Source organism: Tachypleus tridentatus, chromosome 4, assembly GCF_004210375.1.
Source record: "Tachypleus tridentatus isolate NWPU-2018 chromosome 4, ASM421037v1, whole genome shotgun sequence".
Classification (NCBI taxonomy): domain Eukaryota; kingdom Metazoa; phylum Arthropoda; class Merostomata; order Xiphosura; family Limulidae; genus Tachypleus; species Tachypleus tridentatus.
Genome location: NC_134828.1, coordinates 26469845 through 26489596, shown reverse-complemented (window position 1 = coordinate 26489596; position 19752 = coordinate 26469845). Strand labels below are relative to the sequence as shown.

The following is a 19752-nucleotide window of genomic DNA, read 5'->3' as shown; positions in this document are numbered from 1 at the left end:
CGACAAATAAACTGTTTATAAACAAATAACCAAAAATAGGAGGAGCAGAAAGTGTTCGTATATTTCAGAATGTGTGAAAAAACTGATATTCCTGTAAAAATTTTGTTTAGTTTGGCGAATAAACTACATTATACCATTCCAGAACTAGACACTGGGTTCATAATTATTGGAATTTAGCCAGCAAAAAATGTACTTCCAGCAATTTAGCGCCATCTCCGTCATTATCTGCTTGGTCATCATGGTGAACAGGAAACAACTGTGCAGTGATTTAAAAAACTGAATTATTGTAAAATACAAGTTTCATGTGTCTCTTTCCGGTATTGCTACACGATTTAATGTGCCAAAATCTACTGTTCAAAGCATAATTGCCAAGTTTAAGCTTACAAGATCAACTGCTAACCTCCCTCGTTCCGGATGCCCCACCAAAATTTCTCAGAGGAGTTAGTAGGGACCCTCGTTTAACACGTAATGACATACGTGTAAAGGAAACTGGGGTTGAAGTAAGCACCTCTACAGTTACGAACATGTTACGCTCTTCTGGGCTCAAAGCATGCCATCCTCATAGAACTCCATATTTAAAGACTGTTCATTTAGAAACATGATGCTCGAAACTTGCGGCTTGGGCGTCGTTGGATCTTCCAGCATGACAATGACCCTAAGCACACATTGAAATATGTGCAATCCTGGTTGCAGAGGAACCATATAAGTGTTCTGGAGTGGCCATCGCAGTTACTCGATCTCAACCCAATTGAAAACGTTTGGCATGAGTTGAAGACCAGGGTTCATCAGCATCATCCAGAAAATTTGCAAGAATTAGAGGCCTTCTGTAAAGAATAATGGAAGAAAATACCAGTCGCGTAGTGTAAAACGATCATGGAGGACTATGAGGAGAGATTACACCAAGTAATTCATCTGAAAGGCTACACAACTGACTATTAAAGTAGATGCACGAACACTTTCTGCCCCTCCTGTGTTTGGTTATTTGTTTATAAACAGTTTATTTGTCGTTCAATTTGTATAAAAATTTATGCAGATGTGTGTTATTATAATATTTATAAAATACCCTACTTTCATTATCCTAATTGTGATACTTTTTAAGTTATGAGGAAAAACTACTAATAACACAGGGGTACGAACACTTTCTGTCGTAACTGTATCTTTTCAAACCTTTCATGTATATCTTTACAGATGTTACTGTTTTTATTCATGTATGTGTATATAGGAGATTGTGTATTATCATTCCTGTTGATTTGTTCTGGTATCAGTATGTTTATGTACATAATAATTGTTACATTTCTTGTATCATCATGTGCATGTTATGGGGTACTGTAGTTTGTTTTTTTATAAAATGTGTTTGTGTGTCACCTTTATGACATGTTCACACATTGACTAAAACACATTTGTGAGTGTAAGTTTACACATTTTATGATGTGGCTAAAATGCACTTGTGCAAGTAAGTATGTAGGTGTAATAATTATTTTGTTGTACGTGGTGGCTAAACCTTCTTATTTGTGTGTGCATGTTTCATTTATATGACATGTTCACATGTTGGCTAAAACCTCTTGTTTGTACATTTAAATGTACAAATGTCATCCTTATGACATGTCCATATGTGTTGGCTAAAACACCTCATTTGTCTATGTGAGTGTTCATGTGTCCTCTTGATGATGTGTTGAGGTGTTGACTAAATTTTTTTTACTTATGAGTGTAATGTTCATGTATCATTACTGGATATTTTGATGATGTGTAATAGTTAATGAAATGTATTCTTACATAATGTTAATTTTAATGAACTTTTATTTATCACATTAAAGCTATGTGTATATGACCAATTTACTTTTTTTAAATTTGTCTTTACCAAATTTATTCCTGATATTGTAAGATCTCTAGTGTAACTTTATGTACTTTTATCCTGGTGTTTTCATTTGTTTTTTTCCTTTTTTTCACACATCTTATAATTATGTTTAGAAGATTCAATGCTGTTGTAGTTTGCTGTAACACTGCTATAAAAACTATACAATCCTTGCTTAGATGGTAGAAAATATCAAAAGTGTGCAACAACAAAAAAGACAGAATTAAAACTGAAATACAAATACTTTATTTAATATTCCTTATGTTAAAATAGATCCAGAAAAATTAATTTTGCATTCATTAAATATATATTTCATTACTTAGGTGGAGATTCCTAATACCAAATGGGTTGACAATCATAAAGGAGTCTTTAATGTTGTAGTGGAAGCAGTGTCTTCTATTCATGCCCAAGTAATTATTTTTCTTTGTGTTGCCTTTAAGAGATCAAAGCACAGGAAGGATTTTCTTACTTATTAGAACTATTAAGTATTTTCTAAAAACTCACTGATATTAGTGGAAAGAAGACAGATATGAATGTAAACCAAGATCTGCAATCCTCGTGTTTGAGATTGAGTTAATAATTTTGGCTGCTTGACCTTTTTTAAGAGTGGTACATCTGTGTTGTATTTGTTTGAAGAAGTCAATATCAATATTTCTCTGTTGAAATCATGGATGTATGTCTCTGACACACTAGAGAGGTGTTCTTTCATTAACTTTAGTAATGTCTGAATTAGGTTATTGATGCTCATGTCAAATGACTTGACTTCTTCAAGTTTTAGTTTTTTTGAAACATTAATTATTCAAACATGATCAAGCTATGGATGAGACACTTCTTAAGGGTTACATAACCTGGCTAATTCATGTTCTGTAACATAGACTTTAGAATGGTTAGATAACTTGTTAGATAAGTGTTAATTAATCAAATCTTTTCATTGCTTTAGATTAGAAGTTTGGTGAGTTATAAAACTTTACCTCTGTAATGTAACATAACTTAAAGTTACTTCTCATCCTTCTTTTAGATGGGGTCTTTGTACAAATAATCAAGGTAGCTATTATTTATATTTTCTTGTATTTCCACTGATATTAATGTTTTAGAGAATAAAAATGTAACGTTCTTTAACAGTGCAATTTCCTCTTTATTTTCTTTTTTTTTGTAAAGGTAGATTTCAAGTTATATTTTTATGACCTTCTTTCAGGATGAGTTTTTAGATAAGTTCCTAAATCTCTGTACAGCAATGGACGAGAATTTGATTCCCTCTCGTATTACTGAAGCAAACATTGAAAATGAACTCAAGAACAGCATTTTGAAAATCACCAATTCTAACCCAGAACGTTTGGTTCAGTTTTTGCCTATCATTCTCAATAAGCTCATTTGTCTACTTGTACGGCCACCGATTGTAGCTGGCCAGGTCATGAACATTGGACAGACAGCTTTTGAAAGCATTGCCAATATTGTGAAAAGACTTGTTGTGAGTAGTTTTGTTTTGTTTCATGAGTGTTTTGAACGAAAGTGTTCAGTTGGCTCGATTAGCTTTCCCTGTTAAGGTTTATAGATTTTAATTAGTTTTATCACGACTGAAGGAAATGGGTAATTTTGTAAGTTATTTTATTGAAGGAAGGTTGTTTTCTTAGGTTTCATTTGTTTAGATGTGCTTCTTTTTTCATCATCTTACCTAATATGTAACATTTTGCATTATCCAGTTTTTATAGATACAAAATAAAAACTTTGTGTGCATAACCGTAGAGCTTGTAACATTTAATGTGCAAAATAAATTCAGAAACGTCTCACAAGTTTGAATTCTGTTATAGGATCTGTTGGAATCTCAAAACGATCAGCATGGGAGAAATAGTCTGTTAACAACATACATCCATTACCAGTGTACACTTCCCCATCTTGACATCTATCCTATGAGTGGTCACGTAACTATAAGTGGAGGTTACAGTACTGGTGGAAGACCAATCTCTCTACCACCACAGGTTTGTAACGTTTTGTAGAGTTGACAAACAGGGGATATCTGGTTAGTAAAATAGTCATTCTACCTATTATAGACTAATTATTTAACTGGTGAAAGTGGGTGTGCAAAAGGCAAAATCTCTTGTACACTCAGAGATACCTATATACAGGTCATTCAGACATATGTATTCCTAATTCATCCTTGCAATGATCTGGGATTGGCCTAACAGTTAGTACTGTCGGACTGTGAATTCTGGGGGTGCATAGTTTACAGCCAGTTGCACATAATTGGGCTCTTTAGTTTGGGGTTATGAACTCATTAAATGGTGGTGGTCAAACTCCACTGTCAGATTGTAGGTAGTTATAAGAGTGACAGGTAAATTCTACAATTAAGCGAGAGTAGCTGATTTCTTGTCGTCTTAACTATCAGCTTAATTTAAGGGATGGCAGGTGTGGTTGCACTTATCCTTTGTGTAGCTTTACAGGAATATCTGAAACAAACAACTAAATCATGCAACAGTATGCAAAAAAGCAAGTTGATGAAAGATTTCATTGTATCATATGCAGTTGTTTTGTATGAATACATTATTATGCTATCAGAAGAACAGAGAATGTAAAAAAGTTTCACTTAGTAGTTGATTTATATAAGATAGTGTTAGAATCACTGTAAGAGAAGAATAGAAATGGCTTATCTTGTAGTGTTTGATTTTCAGAATTAACTTTGCATATACAACTGGGAAATTATGAAAAAATAAAAGGAATAGCATTGGCTTTACAGAGATGATAAATACCTTTTAGATTTATATTCTTATAGATCTTTCTGGGATGGATGAACAAGAAAAGTGTAGGTGTGATTCTGGCTGAGTTAGTCCCTTGTTATAAAGTTTTATTATAAAATAAGTGAGTACAACATTATTCAGAAACATTAATTTAATTTTATAAAAGTGCAAAAACTTTCTCTGATTATTTTGTACAAGTTACATTTCATCATGTTATACCTCAAGAAAGAAATCAGCCAAGGTTGAAGAATAACCATGTAAATTAAAATGAACCAAAGCATCATTCCAGATACAATTTTTTATTATTATTTTTGAAGAGGTTATATCATGAGCGAAGCAGCAGCAACCCAGACATCGCTTCATTTGCTGAATCTGACTTGGAAGTTGGAAACATTTTGAATCGACATTTAGACAGAACGGGAAGTATGAGGAATGCCATCTTGGGACAAGATAGTGCAATCTATTCACTTTCTAAGTCACACACACGGAAGATTGTGCACGAAGAATTAGCATTGCAGTGGGTAGTGTCAAGTGGATCAGCTCGAGAATTGGCTTTGTCCAATGCCTGGTTTTTCTTCGAGCTAATGGTGAAGAGTATGAATGAATACTTAGCTTCCTCGGGACGGCTGGACTCTCCAAGGAAGATGAGATTCAGTGAACAGTTTATGGACGATATTACAACATTGGTAAGTTTTTTTGTTTCCGTTATCAATTTGTCCATCAGTTCTTTAGTCATTTAAACAAATGTTGGTTAAACTTCTTTTGCTTTCCCTGATTTAGGCCAATGATGAGTTATCAGTTTAACAAGAGGGAAGGCTGTACGTAATATTTATTTTAATATCTAGTCGAAAGTTTTTGGTTTTTGAAAGTAATTATTGTATTGATGATCAGTATGTTGTGATATGATAGACAGAAATCATCTATCTGTGGTGACTGTTCTTAACTCTTACTTAATATATATAGAAAACTTCACACAAAGTTTTAACCTTTTCACAACAGACTTGGTAAAATATACACAAGTTCATCTACACATTTGCACACGTTAAGTATTAACTTTTGATACAGCATGTGTATCTTCACATATTTGGTAGACTTTTAGTAAAGATTACAAATATTTTTACACAGAAAAATCAGATTTTTAGTGAAATATTTTCACTAAAGATTTGTTTGTCAAAATATCAAGTCTGTTCCATTACTAGTCCGAGTGCAACATGATTTCATGTTATTATTACAAAACTATTCTTTGTCCCAAAAATCTCAAATATTTGCTAATCTCTAAAACTTCCTAAATACACATCAAATGTTTATTTTCAGTAAGACTTTATATTTTGTTATTTTCCTTACTCTAACTATGTGGGTTCTGTCAATTGACTGATTGCATAACCAGCATAAAAAATTAGAAACTAAATATAAATTTTGCTTTTGTGTGTGTGTTATAATATGTAATCATTCTAGCTTATATCTTATAATGCTATATATTTATTATTTTATCATATTGATCTTCCAGTCATGCCTGGCTAACATTACACAAATTGCATGTGCACTAATGTTATGTACTCAATAATATAAAACTGACCTGTAGTATTCCCTGTCTTGGCTGTGTTTTAGTGGACTAATATTTTGTATTATACAGTTACATTTTGATTATTATACATTGCATATGTATATACATTGTTAGTATTTAAAAATAAATTATTAAACTTATTTTTCTAGAAGTATAGAACAATAAATATAGAAGTTCAAAGGTTGTAGCAACAAGAGAAAATTGAACTCAGTTTCTGCTGGACATAAGTTGCTAAACCCTTTAAAATTTTGCACATGGGTTATATCATAGAAAATGTTTTTAGGTTTTATATATACAATTGAACAACCAAAAAATCATGAACAACTGTACTGATAGCATAAATTCAACTATAATTTAGTAAACATTGTAACTAAGATGTATTTATATTTCAAAAATATGAAACTTCAAGCAGACTAAAGACGCAACCTACCGTCTTGAAATCTTTGTTCGAAAGAACGTGGTGGTTTTTTTACAGATTAAAATGGCTGAGAAAACCACTAGAGAGACATTCTAAGCTGTTGATTGGTTATTCATATTTCACATGTTGAAGTAAGTGTACATAAGGCACTGCTTACAAAAATGGAAAGAGGTGAATGGGGTCACTGTGTTTGATTCAGTAGATAAACCATATCTCAGCAAAATAAAAATGATATGAAGTTCTTATTTTACATTTTAGCTTTATGGTATTAGTAAATTGAGTTCCTAATCTATACAAAACTAGAGACTTAGTATTCTGATATGACAAACATCTAATTTTAACCAGTACTGCATTCAACATACCACATGACTCACTGAAATCTACATTTGGATGTGCTCTTTTACTATTTACTTTTAAATTAAGAAATTAACTTGTATATAATATTAAAGTTTGAACTATAATCTACAATTTGATACCAAATTTACTGACATAAATTCATAAAATAGTAGTTCAATAAAATGTTGAATGTAAGTCACAGAATGTGATGACATGACCTTTGACCTGTGACCCATTGTGAAAAGGTTAAACTGCTTTCATTGACATATGACTTGTGAATGATTATTTGTAAAGGTTTCAGTTGAATTGATATTAAATATTTACTAGTAATGGATGTTAGATAACACTAATGTATTTTAGACACTATATACTTACCAGTATTGTTCTGTGGATATAAATACTTGTCAGTTATGTACTTTGGATATTAGATACTTAACAGTAGTGTGCTATATTTTCATTATGCTATAAAATAATTAGAGGAATTCCACTCAAGTATTATCAAATCCACAAATCTCATGTGGTTGAAGGTTAAAAAAGACATACTTTTGAAGGAATGTTTTATTTATAGGTGACTACAATGACTTCAGACATCATTAGCCGCTATAATCGAGAAGTGAAAGACATGAAATTCATTCAGGGTTTAAATACTAGTCTCGCCTTTTTCCTGTTTGACCTGCTGTCCATCCTAGACCGAGGTTATGTATTACAGCTAATTAAGGTAAACAAACTGTGCCCATTCTAATGTTAGTATTTTAGACCAATATTTAAGTAGGTCCAACATGGCTTGGTGGTTAGAGCACTTTTTGCAGAACATGAGGGTCATGGGTCCAAATCCCAATGCCAAATGTACCCAATTTTTATATCAGTATTTATGTAGGTCTAATATGGTTTGTTGATTAAATCACTGTATTTGCAACCTGCAGATCTTGGGTCCAAATCATGTCCACAAACATTCTTGCCTGTTTTCATTTCAATATTTAATTAGGTCTGGTGTAGTACCCAGGTATTCTATTATGTTAATGGCTGTCTTTGTTACAAGAATAAAGTGCACTCAACAAGTACGTAAAGATTTGGATGTTGCTTCCTGGTTGCTCAGTGAAACCTTTTAATGCTAAAAATTGAGTTTTGATACCTGTGGTGGGCAGAGTACACATGGTCCATTGTCTATCTTTGTGCTTAACAATAAACAACTTTAAATGTTTTTAAAATAGAGATGACAAGCTGAAATACTCATCAACTGATGGGGAATGTTTAAACTTAATTAGAACAATCTAAGTTCAGCAGTGGTCATATATTTTAAAGTAATAACAGGAATAACATAAATGTTATCCCAAAATTTTATAATTATAATAAATATTCTTCATAAACAACATTTGCAGTTTGCTTTCAGTCTATCAACAAATAAAGATTTTGAGGTGATCCCCCATTTGAACACCCTACATCTCATTGAATATGAGAAATGCATGGTTGTTTGAAATACAATCCAGCAACTTTCATACTTTGAATCCATTTAGAATGTTCAACATTGTCTAAAGCACCACCCTGCCAATACTGTTTGAGATTGACTCAGTAGGCTATGAGTAATTAACCAACAGGGTTTACAAAATGGAAATAGGGTTAAGTTCAATTCTGACCCTCTTGGAACATTTCTCAGAGTCTGTAGTGTTTCTATACAAATTTTGGTTGAGATTGCCCCAGTGGGCTTGGCAAAGCTAGGATACAAACTCACACATGCACATTTTGGCTTTGTGATATAGATATTTCATGTATTTCATAATTAAAACAAGGAATAAAAACTTCCAGCTATTCTTGCAGTAGAAAAAGTAGAGGTATGAGATGTTTACCTTAAGATGCTAGTCAAGAGATGGTTGTAAGCAAACTAATTAGTTTGTTAAAATGTCACATACAAGTAAAAACAAAAAAAGGACAGATTAACTAATTATTAATAATAGTCAAGAAATCAACTTGTAAATAGTAACAGGTTTGTTATGCTGTTGGTTTGATGGATTTGGTTGTTATATTTTTGAACATCATCAAATAAACTGGATATATATCCTTGTGGAACCTACAAATATGTGAATTTATATCTTAAAGTGAATATTAGTGAGTTACAGCAGAAATTATTATTTAAACGTTTTTTTCTTGCTACATACTAAAACTACTTGCATCTCAAACCTTATTACTGGTCTAAAACTTAGGCTAATTAGCTAAACCTAAGTAACTGTAATTTTTTTCTTTCCTCATGTGACATTTATTCTGAAACAGATACATATATAAGACATATCCAAAAATAATTATTCTTTTTGTATGTTACTCTTTTTTAAAAGTAGTGATTTTGTTATAATTTGTCTTTAATCTCTTGTTTATAGACTTACTGTAAACAGATGGCAGCAAAAATTTCATCCTTTCCTGATGCTGGACATTTGATATCTCTAAAGCTGGAGTTCCTGAGAATTATTTGTAGTCATGAACACTTTGTGACCCTTAATCTTCCATTTGCCACACCTCTTACCCCCTCACCTACTACTTCTCCTACACCAAGTGTTGCTTCATCAACTTCCCGTAGTTCTTTTGCCTCCAACAGCACAATTGCTGAGAAAGGAAGTTTTGCAGAACTCTCCACGGAGTTCCGACATCAACACTTTCTGGTGGGATTAGTACTTTCTGACCTTGCCACAGTTCTGGAACTAAAGTTAGTGTGATGGTCCACTAAGTTATTGCTGTATTAAAGAGTTTAATTGTTGAATAGGATATTTTATTTAATAAACAGAGATCATTTCAGTTAATTGAAGTGAGTTCCCTTCTGTAAAAAACATAACTAGTTTTAAAATACCTCCTGTAATAATAAAGATCATAACTTTCTCTTCTTCTCTCTCTCTCTCTTTTACTAACAATTCTGTTTATTTGTTTCCACTCTTATTTAGTAATGCTGCTGTTTATATGTATCCACTCTGGTCTGTTATTTAGAACAATTCTCTTCATTTGTTTCCACTCTTATTTAGTAATGCTACTGTTTATATGTATCCACTCTGGTCTGTTATTTAGAACAATTCTCTTCATTTGTTTCCACTCTTATTTAGTAATGCTACTGTTTATATGTATCCACTCTTGTCTGTTACTTAGAACAATTCTCTTCATTTGTTTCCACTCTTATTTAGTAACACTACTGTTTATATGTATCCACTCTGGTCTGTTATTTAGTAACCCTGTTTTTCATTTGTTTCCACTGATCTTTATTTGGTAACCCTACTTTTTATATGTATCCACTCTGATATCTTGTTTAGTAATCCTGATTTTCATTTCATACCATTCTGATCTTTTATTTGGTAACCCTGTTTTCCACTTGGGTACACTCTGATATCTTGTTTAGTAATCCTGATTTTCATTTCATACCATTCTGATCTCTTATTTAATAACCCTGCTTTCCACTTGGTTACACTCTGATCTCTTGTTCAGTAATCCTGATTTTCGCTTGATACCATTCTGGTCTCTTATTTAATAATCCTGCTTTCCACTTGGTTACACTCTGATCTCTTGTTCAGTAATCCTGATTTTCACTTGAAACCATTCTGATCTCTTATTTAATAACCCTGCTTTCCACTTGGTTACACTCTGATCTCTTGTTCAGTAATCCTGATTTTCACTTGATACCATTCTGGTCTCTTATTTAATAACCCTGCTTTCCACTTGGTTACACTCTGATCTCTTGTTCAGTAATCCTGATTTTCACTTGATACCATTCTGATCTCTTATTTGATAACCCTGCTTTCCACTTGGTTACACTCTGATCTCTTGTTTAGTAATCCTGATTTTCACTTGATACCATTCTGATCTCTTATTTAATAATCCTGCTTTTCACTTGGTTACACTCTGATCTCTTGTTTAGTAATCCTGATTTTCACTTCATACCATTCTGATCTCTTATTTAATAATCCTGCTTTTCACTTGGTTACACTCTGATCTCTTGTTTAGTAATCCTGATTTTCACTTCATACCATTCTGATCTCTTATTTAATAATCCTGCTTTCCACTTGGTTACACTCTGATCTCTTGTTCAGTAATCCTGATTTTCACTTCATACCATTCTGGTCTCTTATTTAATAACCCTGCTTTCCACTTGGTTACACTCTGATTTCTTGTTTAGTAATCCTGATTTTCACTTGATACCATTCTGATCTCTTATTTAATAATCCTGCTTTCCACTTGGTTACACTCTGATCTCTTGTTCAGTAATCCTGATTTTCACTTAATACCATTCTGATCTCTTATTTAATAATCCTGCTTTCCACTTGGTTACACTCTGATCTCTTGTTCAGTAATCCTGATTTTCACTTCATACCATTCTGATCTCTTATTTAATAACCCTGCTTTCCACTTGGTTACACTCTGATTTCTTGTTTAGTAATCCTGATTTTCACTTGATACCATTCTGGTCTCTTATTTAATAACCCTGCTTTCCACTTGGTTACACTCTGATCTCTTGTTTAGTAATCCTGATTTTCATTTGATACCACTTTTATTCAGTAAATCTATTTTTTACTTAATACGACTCTGACCTCTTATTTAGTAGTTCTGATGTCCTCTTTATACCTCTGTTATGTAGTAACCCTGCTGTCCATGCTAAAGCAGTCAACACTCTTCGCAACCTGTTGACCAGTCATGACTGGGACCCTAGGTTTGTGGAGCCAGAGGTTAAAGCTCGAGTTGCAACTTTATATTTACCTCTAGTTGGAATTGTCATGGATTCTCTGTTTCAGCTTTATGATTGGCCCACTGAGAACAGAGGTAAAATAGAATTTGTAAGCATTATATCTAAATATACATTTATGGCAATATAAAAACTTAAAAAAATTCATATTGCTCATGAATGTTTTATTGAACATGACTGTAATAAATACAATACATGTATGAGATCATTTCTGGGTACGTCTGGCAAGGTACTAATGTTTTTTTTCTTTTTGTGTTATAGGTAGACCAGTCTCAACAAGTGAAGATGGTGGTGACCCAAATTTAGCCACCTTTCCCCAATCTGTTGCTAATGCAATTGCCAGCCCAGGAGTCTGCACTAGAGGTTCTGCAGGGAGTGGGATGATTTCTCACTATGACCCATGCCAACAGGTAGTGACCATTTGATCCAAACTGGACCAGAGTCTAAACAGATGTGAAAGCTTTTAAATAACATTTTATGTATTTTAAACATAAATAACTTATTACATATTGAATGTCAGCCAGAGAAAATGTTTAGTCCTGTATACATTCTAATTTATGCTGCAAGACTTATAAGAATTAGAACCTAAACTTGGCCTCTGGTATTTTATTTGGTTAATAATGTGTAATCAACTAATCTTATTTATCTATGGCAGTATTATGTGCTAGAGATCTCTGCTGAAATATATTCTGATGAGATTTAAATTGTGGAGTTAGGGTTACAAAATAAGGAATAGTAGTAAAAATAATGTTTGTACTCTTTTGTGTATTCTTTTTGTTTCAGATCTTTGTATAACGTGATGTTCTAAGTAAATATTTATATCAGGTTCTAAATTTTGATCTAGAGAAATCTCAACTGTAGCAATGAGATAGTGTTTTATGTTCACTAATGAAAAGTAGTATATTTGTATATATTTTCTTCATTGCCATTAGAAGTTCAACGTAAAATTACATTGAATCATTCATTTGGAAAGTTTGCAAGCACAGTCTCAGTCGCCCAACATTACATGCACAGTTTTGCTTTAGAGATTTTAACTGTAAAAATATCATTAAAAAGTATTGTGTTACGACATCTCACAAAATATATTCTAATGTATTGAAACAGATGAAAGATCTGTTTACATATTTTTTCAGCCTCTGTTATATATTTAGTTATAATCTAAAATCTAGAGCATTAGTATGGAAAGTTAGTCTATAATGCTTCTTAAATATTGCAGTCAAACCGAAAATGCCAGTTGAAAGAAGAGACCACTCGACACTTGCTGATGTGTTTTCTTTGGGTCATTAAAAACACTGATAAGACAGTTTTACAACAGTGGTGGGCTGAGTTGCCATATCATCGTCTTCAGCAACTTCTGGAAGTACTCTTGATTTCTGCTTCCTGCTTTGAGTACAAGGTAATAACAGTTGGGCACTATGTTACTCAAGGATTTGACCACTGACAAAAATTAATAGTAAAAAAATAATGTTCCAATGAACATTGTTTATCCATCCTTGAATATTCTGTCTATTAATTTATCTCTAATTATTCTCATTATTTGTACATCCCTAAGTATTCTAGCTGTTAATATATATCTAAATAAATACTAAGTATTCTAGTTGTTTATCAATCCCTAAGTATTCTAGCTGTTAATATCTCTCTTAAGTATTCTAGCTGTTAATATATCTCTAAATACCCTAGTTGTTTATCAATACCTTAGTTGTTTATCAATCCCTAAGTATTCTAGCTGTTAATATATCTCTAAATACCTTAGTTGTTTATCAATCCCTAAGTATTCTAGCTGTTAATATATCTCTAAATACCCTAGTTGTTTATCCATCCTTAGGTATTCTAGCCATTAATATATCTCCAGATAGCCTAGTTGTTTATCAGTCCCTAAGTATTCTAGCTGTTAATATATCTCCAGATACCCTAGTTGTTTATCAGTCCCTAAGTATTCTAGCTGTTAATATATCTCTAAATACCCTAGTTGTTTATCAATCCCTAAGTATTCTAGCTGTTAATATATCTCTAAATACCCTAGTTGTTTATCAATCCCTAAGTATTCTAGCTGTTAATATATCTCTAAATACCCTAGTTGTTTATCAATCCCTAAGTATTCTAGCTGTTAATATATCTCTAAATACCCTAGTTGTTTATCCATCCCTAAGTATTCTAGCTGTTAATATATCTCTAAATACCCTAGTTGTTTATCCATCCTTAAGTATTCTAGCCATTAATATATCTATAAATACCCTAATTGTTTATCCCCTTTTGATTTATATAGTTGTTTATCTATCTAATTATTCTAGGTGTTAATGCTGTTGAATATTGTTGATGCTGGTGTTATTACTCTTAGAATTTGTAAACGTAAGACTGAATAAGAAGTTCTGATGCTCTTCTCTGTTTTTGTTTTTTAACGACCGAGTAGTGTTAAATGACAACCTAACATCTTAGCTAAAATTTTAGTTATGTGTGAAAATGGAGAAAATATAACTTAAATGGTCAAATTGTTTTCAACGATGCCAATATTTTCACAAACTATCCCTGTCTCTCTGCTTCGATAAAGTGTTGATAACTATTTTATAATGTGTTATTCATGACTGATTCTCAGCATAGCATGTTTATTTTAGGGGAAGAAAGCTCTTCAAAAATATCGACAGCAAAGCTTGCGAAAGACATCAGACATGAAGTCCAAGCTGGAGGAAGCTATACTTGGACACAGTTACAGTGCTCGGAGTGAAATGATGATGAGAAGAAAAGGTAATTCTCCAACTGCCTGTTATGTTTTGACTTCTGTGTACTTTAGATCAAACAGAAACATTTCCACTTTTCATATAACAGTTCATTTAAGTTCTCATATATCTACTCTGTCTAAGGTTTCACTGAAACACCATTGTAAATTATGTAGTGGAAAATTTATAAAAGCAAAGTTTCTTAAATTCATTTAAGTAAATATATATTTAGATAAGCTTTAAAATAAAAACTTTGCCATGATGATAGTTTCTCCAAAAGATCAGTTTCATGTGCAGCAGAATAATAAAGTAAAAGTGCATTAGATATTTAAACCATTGTGGCTTCTCTGAATCAACCAGCAATTAGTGTAAACCGTTCACTGTATTCACCATACACGCATTCAACTGCAGGAGGCAAACCTTATCCTTTCTGGTAAATTAGCCATGCAAGTGTTAGGACTAGGGACTTCACAAAGAAGGTAATAACGCACAGTTATCATTCCTGGATATTCCAGACTGTATGTGCGTGTAGATGTTTATTTGATAAAAAAATGTTTTAGAAATTTCATCAGTACATGCTTAACAAAACAAAGCAAATTTTTCTAAACGTTGTTTCTTTTTGCACTAAACATCACTTTTATTTTACTAGATTATCATATAGAATGGCACTGTTCTTTAAAAATTGTAAAATTCAGGAGAAATTATATATTTATCATCCATAATGACTGTTTGACTTTTCTCTGTTGATATTTTTCTAACAAAGCTAACCCAATAAAAACAATTCAAAACATTGTTAATGTAAGTTAAGTAATATTACCACCAGGTGAGAAATATCCTCCTTCTCCGAATCCCTACCAAGGAGATAAACTTCGTTGGAGAAAGGACCAAGTGCAGTGGCGACACAATGCCGAGCAGTTTGAAAGGTTATGAAACTTTAAGAAATATTGGTGCTATTGTACTGCCTGTATCCATAAAATTTTAAATGTATTAGCTTAGATATTCCAGTGTGGTGGCACTTCCCCACTTCCACCTGTGGGTGTATTATAAAAGTAATAGTAAACTGCACTGTTTAATTGAGAGTAACTATATAGGCTGCAGGTGCTTATTGGCTGCCATTCCTCTGGCCACCAGCTTTTATTCTAGAACCTAGGGGTCTCTGAATCAGCCATTTAGCTGATGTGTCACACAAGATGCTGTGAAGTCAAAAATTCATTTACCAAATCATCCAAATATAAAAAATTAATTTGTTCCATAATACTAGATTTCAAAAAATAAGTTCTTTCTTTATCTTTAAAAATATTTATTTACTCTACAGACAATATTATATTGGAAATCTAATTATTGTGTAGTTAATTTTCACTAGACCTAAAACTTGAAATGATTCTAGATTCTTAATATTGTGTGTAAGAGACTCAATGAAGATGTTAAGTGAAATAAAATACGTTTCAGTGATATAAAGTTATATTTAAGATTAATATTGTTGGTACACTATGTGGAACTTATCTTTTAAGTGTTTATGTTGCAAGAAGTTAAAAGATATTTTGTCACACCCAAGTTCTTAAGCAAAATATCATAAGTGTTTTGAAATTTGGTTTCAAGGTTGTTTTTTTTGTTTTTTTCTTGAGAGAGTGAGAGACATTTTATAAAAAATTATCTTTTTATGTGTAAATGATTAATGAATAAACTTGTTACTCAAAACCTTTTATTAATTAGATATACTTTTTTCACTCAGTCAAACCATATACTCTCTTTACTCAACAAGATCATAAATTATATATACAGTGGAACCCATCTAAAGCAGCCACCTTTGGGACTGAGACAAATTGGCCTGATTAGAGGGGTTCCACTGTACATAATTAGGGATTATGTAAACAAAAAAAGGGACTGTGATTGAATGACTGCTTTCAAGGGGTGAACGAATCTGAGGGGTGGCCACTTAGAGGGGTTCCATTGTACAAGATCATGTTAAAGGTATTTCCTTTTCTTTAAACCAGACCCTGTAATTTATTTACACACACACCCTCTTCTTTCAGTGAGACCATAATTTAAAAATATGCTCTCTTCTTACTCCCAGACCAAAGATAGAAGTTGAAACTGAAGCCCATATTGAAGCAAACCTTTCTACAGAAGTCAACATGATTATTTTGGATACACTAGAACTCATTGTTCAGGTAGTCTTCAATGTTCATACTGTTTTTTGTTTTGGTTTATCACGTTTGTTTCATTAGCAGTTTTGGAACATTGGTTTTAATTTTTAATCTTCATGTATAAACTATAGAGGAATTGTAGAGGAATGTCTTTTGTCGTCTTGTCTAACAGAGTTTAAGCTGTTTTTCAATATTTAAGAACATATTAGTGTCATTTTTTTAATTTCTGGGTAAAACAGTGTTTTGAAAGTTATTAGATGTTCACAAGTGTTAAATGATTCCACATATCCTAACCTTTTATTAAAAGTAAATGAAATGTAGAATCGAATAAGAATTCTGTCTAAAAAAGGACACCCTTACACACACACACACACACACACACACACACACACACCCTCTTTCGTATTGTACAACTGCTATATACTTGAGGTGGAATGGTAAATTAGTGATGGGTGATAGATTTACATTTTTATTTACATAAACAATCAAGTTATTGTTTAAATGTTATAAATGAAATTAAGCATTAATAAATATAATTTTGTTTAAACTTGTATCTTAGTTTATTTAATATATTACAATGTTTTCAAGCAATGGCTTATTACAGTTATCATCCTGATTAATTGGTTAATGAAAGATGAGGTTATTTAAAGCTATTACAGTAGTTTTAATTATAATTAATTGTAAGAAGAATTGACAGTATGAATAAAAACATGTAACATGATAGTAAAACACGTCAGTCATGAAAAAATTACCGATACTTAATAAATGTATTAATTAATGGTATATGTGATTTATATTTTAAAACTGTATATTATTCAGTTATTTTTACTGTTATATATTACTAGTTGCTCATTCTTTCTAAAGTTAATGAAACACTGGACTCTAAAAGTGGCTCTTAGCTTCACGACACATCAAGTAGGAACTATATAATTTTAAACAGAATCTGTCTCTAAAAATCTATTGTTTCAAATTCTGTAATTATTATGTTCTGTATTGTAGGTTGTGGCCAGCTCGGATTCTCTACCTGGGCTCCTTGGAGTAATTCTCGGGTTCTTTTGCATGCCTTAGGATGTAATCAGAGCACCACGGTGCTACAGAATATGTTTGCAACCCAGCGATCTTTGGTTTTCAAGGTATAACGCCTGTTTTACATATATCATTAAATTTCTTGTACTTGCATTGCACTAGAATAGAAATGTGGATGGTTAGGTCACATTGGATTTTGCCAATTTTTTGTTAGCACTGTTTAAGAAACAAATACAGTTAAGATGCTGATTTGAAATGCTGTAAAAAATGAAACATTTACTGTAAAATTAAATAAAACTGAATGTGTGTTTTGAGTTCACTATATATTACTTCTGAATGGCTTTTATTCTTTTACTTCATCAGACTGGGATTTAACTGTTTTGTCAACTTTTGTCCTTCTCACAACATCAAATGTTACTATTTTTTAATTTATATAATATTTATTGTTTCTGGAAAGGGCAGAGCAATTTGTTGTTAACTCAGAATAATTGGTCTAATATGATAAGGGAGCCTTACAGTTTGACCTGTAATATTTCTGACAGTGCACTTGATGAAAAAGGTTTCCTGTTTTCCAACCAGCAGCATATTTGTTGGTAGTAAACCATCTGAAGACTAATCTTTCTAAGATATAGGAATGTCTCAAAACTTTCCTATGAAAGGTCCAGACCTTGCTGCTGAGTCACTACTTATTAGCCATATTAATTAGGATTGCGTAAGAGTTGAAATACACCAAAGTCTTTAAGAATGTTTTTGTCTTGTGTGATAAGCACTTGGGTGAGAGCATTTGCTCATTTAATATAACCTAAGTCACAAAACAGTGAGAAGAAAATTATTTTATGTGTTTAAGGGGCAGCTAAGTAAAGACATGAGAGAATAAAAACTATTGATTCATGGATTTTCATGTGGCTTATAAAACACATTTATTTAGACTATTTATGGGCCTAATTGCTTGTTGGTTCATAGTGTTGTTGGTTATAGGATTCTTAATAACAAAAACACAACTTAGGTAAAACTGTAAAACAAAATACCATCTCAGTTAATTGCATTAATTATTAATTGGATCCCCTGTGTATTTTACACAGAAAGAAACTAATTGTATCCAGTTTGTTTTTTCAGTTCTTTACATTAAGTGGCATAACAGGCAGAAACATAACATTGCTCAGCATAATGCAGTATGTGGAGCCCTCTATAAACTGTTTTATGGTATGAAAAGAAACTGAGAGTTAATATGCTGTATTCTAACGTAACTTTCAATAGTTTCCTGAACTCCTGTTTGAAGAAGAAACAGAGCAGTGTGCAGACTTGTGCTTGAGACTTCTGAAACACTGCAGCTCTTGTATCAGCACCGTCCGTTCTCAAGCATCGGCTTCACTCTACCTTCTGATGAGGCAAAACTTTGAAATTGGAAATGTATGTACAGACCTTCACTAATTAGTTTATTTCTTAGTTTCGATTTACATTATTTAATAAAAGATATAATAGTAACATCCTGGATTCTGTTACATTACAAGTTGATGTATCTCTTGTACCATTTAAATTAGCATTCAGTAAGAAAATAACTGTCTTTAAGCATAAAGAACATTGTACTAGAGTAATGGTGAATTTTGTTTTGTGAAAATAAACCTTACTTCATCCTTTGTGGTGAATAATGTTTTTTGAGGAAACATCCAGTCTGACACATCAGATTTGTTTAAAGTTTTCTTGTTGTTGTTGTTTGTTTTGGTACTAATGTGTAATGTTAAACATACTTTAATCTCTGGGAGTGATTTTTAATATAACTTGTTAATGGCATGGACTGAAAAGTTGTGTACTTTGGGGAAAAGTTTATAAACTTATTAGAGTTTCAGGTTTTATATATATTTATATTATCAAATTGTAGTTGCAATCTATGTATATTTTAGATCCTATCACCAGTTACACTATAGTGAATTTTTATGATTGAGATAACAATACTTTACCTGCAAGAGGTGCATTTAGAGAAAACTTGGCTTTGTTGTAACTCTATTTATTTATTTACTACAAGTAGACTGTACAAATAAGCTGATCCTGGTGTTAAACTTTACTTTTAGATCATCTGAATATAGAAAGAAGAGTACACAGTATAAAACCATGCTTTGTTTTAATATTAAAGTTTGTTTTTTAATAGATTGTACAGAGAAATAGCTGTTAGTTGAAAATAACGAACTTGTTACCTGTTGGTGTCGAGGAATCTCCATTAGAATCTGTAAAATTGTGTGGTTTGTTATCGTGTTTTG

The 19752-nt window shown here is 32.1% G+C and overlaps 1 protein-coding gene across 1 annotated transcript in view; it reads left to right on the top strand.

Annotated features, from left to right (window-relative positions):
- Nucleotides 1–19752, top strand: part of LOC143248727 (dedicator of cytokinesis protein 7-like) — a 60700-nt gene that overhangs the window by 21775 nt on the left and 19173 nt on the right. Inside the window, 15 exon segments of the mRNA XM_076497391.1 lie at nt 2176–2262; nt 3048–3320; nt 3661–3828; nt 4902–5270; nt 7471–7620; nt 9272–9594; nt 11506–11687; nt 11872–12020; nt 12827–13006; nt 14223–14352; nt 15148–15247; nt 16399–16495; nt 17471–17516; nt 17519–17604; nt 18755–18907. Of these exon segments, the coding sequence (XP_076353506.1) occupies nt 2176–2262; nt 3048–3320; nt 3661–3828; nt 4902–5270; nt 7471–7620; nt 9272–9594; nt 11506–11687; nt 11872–12020; nt 12827–13006; nt 14223–14352; nt 15148–15247; nt 16399–16495; nt 17471–17516; nt 17519–17604; nt 18755–18907 (2493 nt within the window).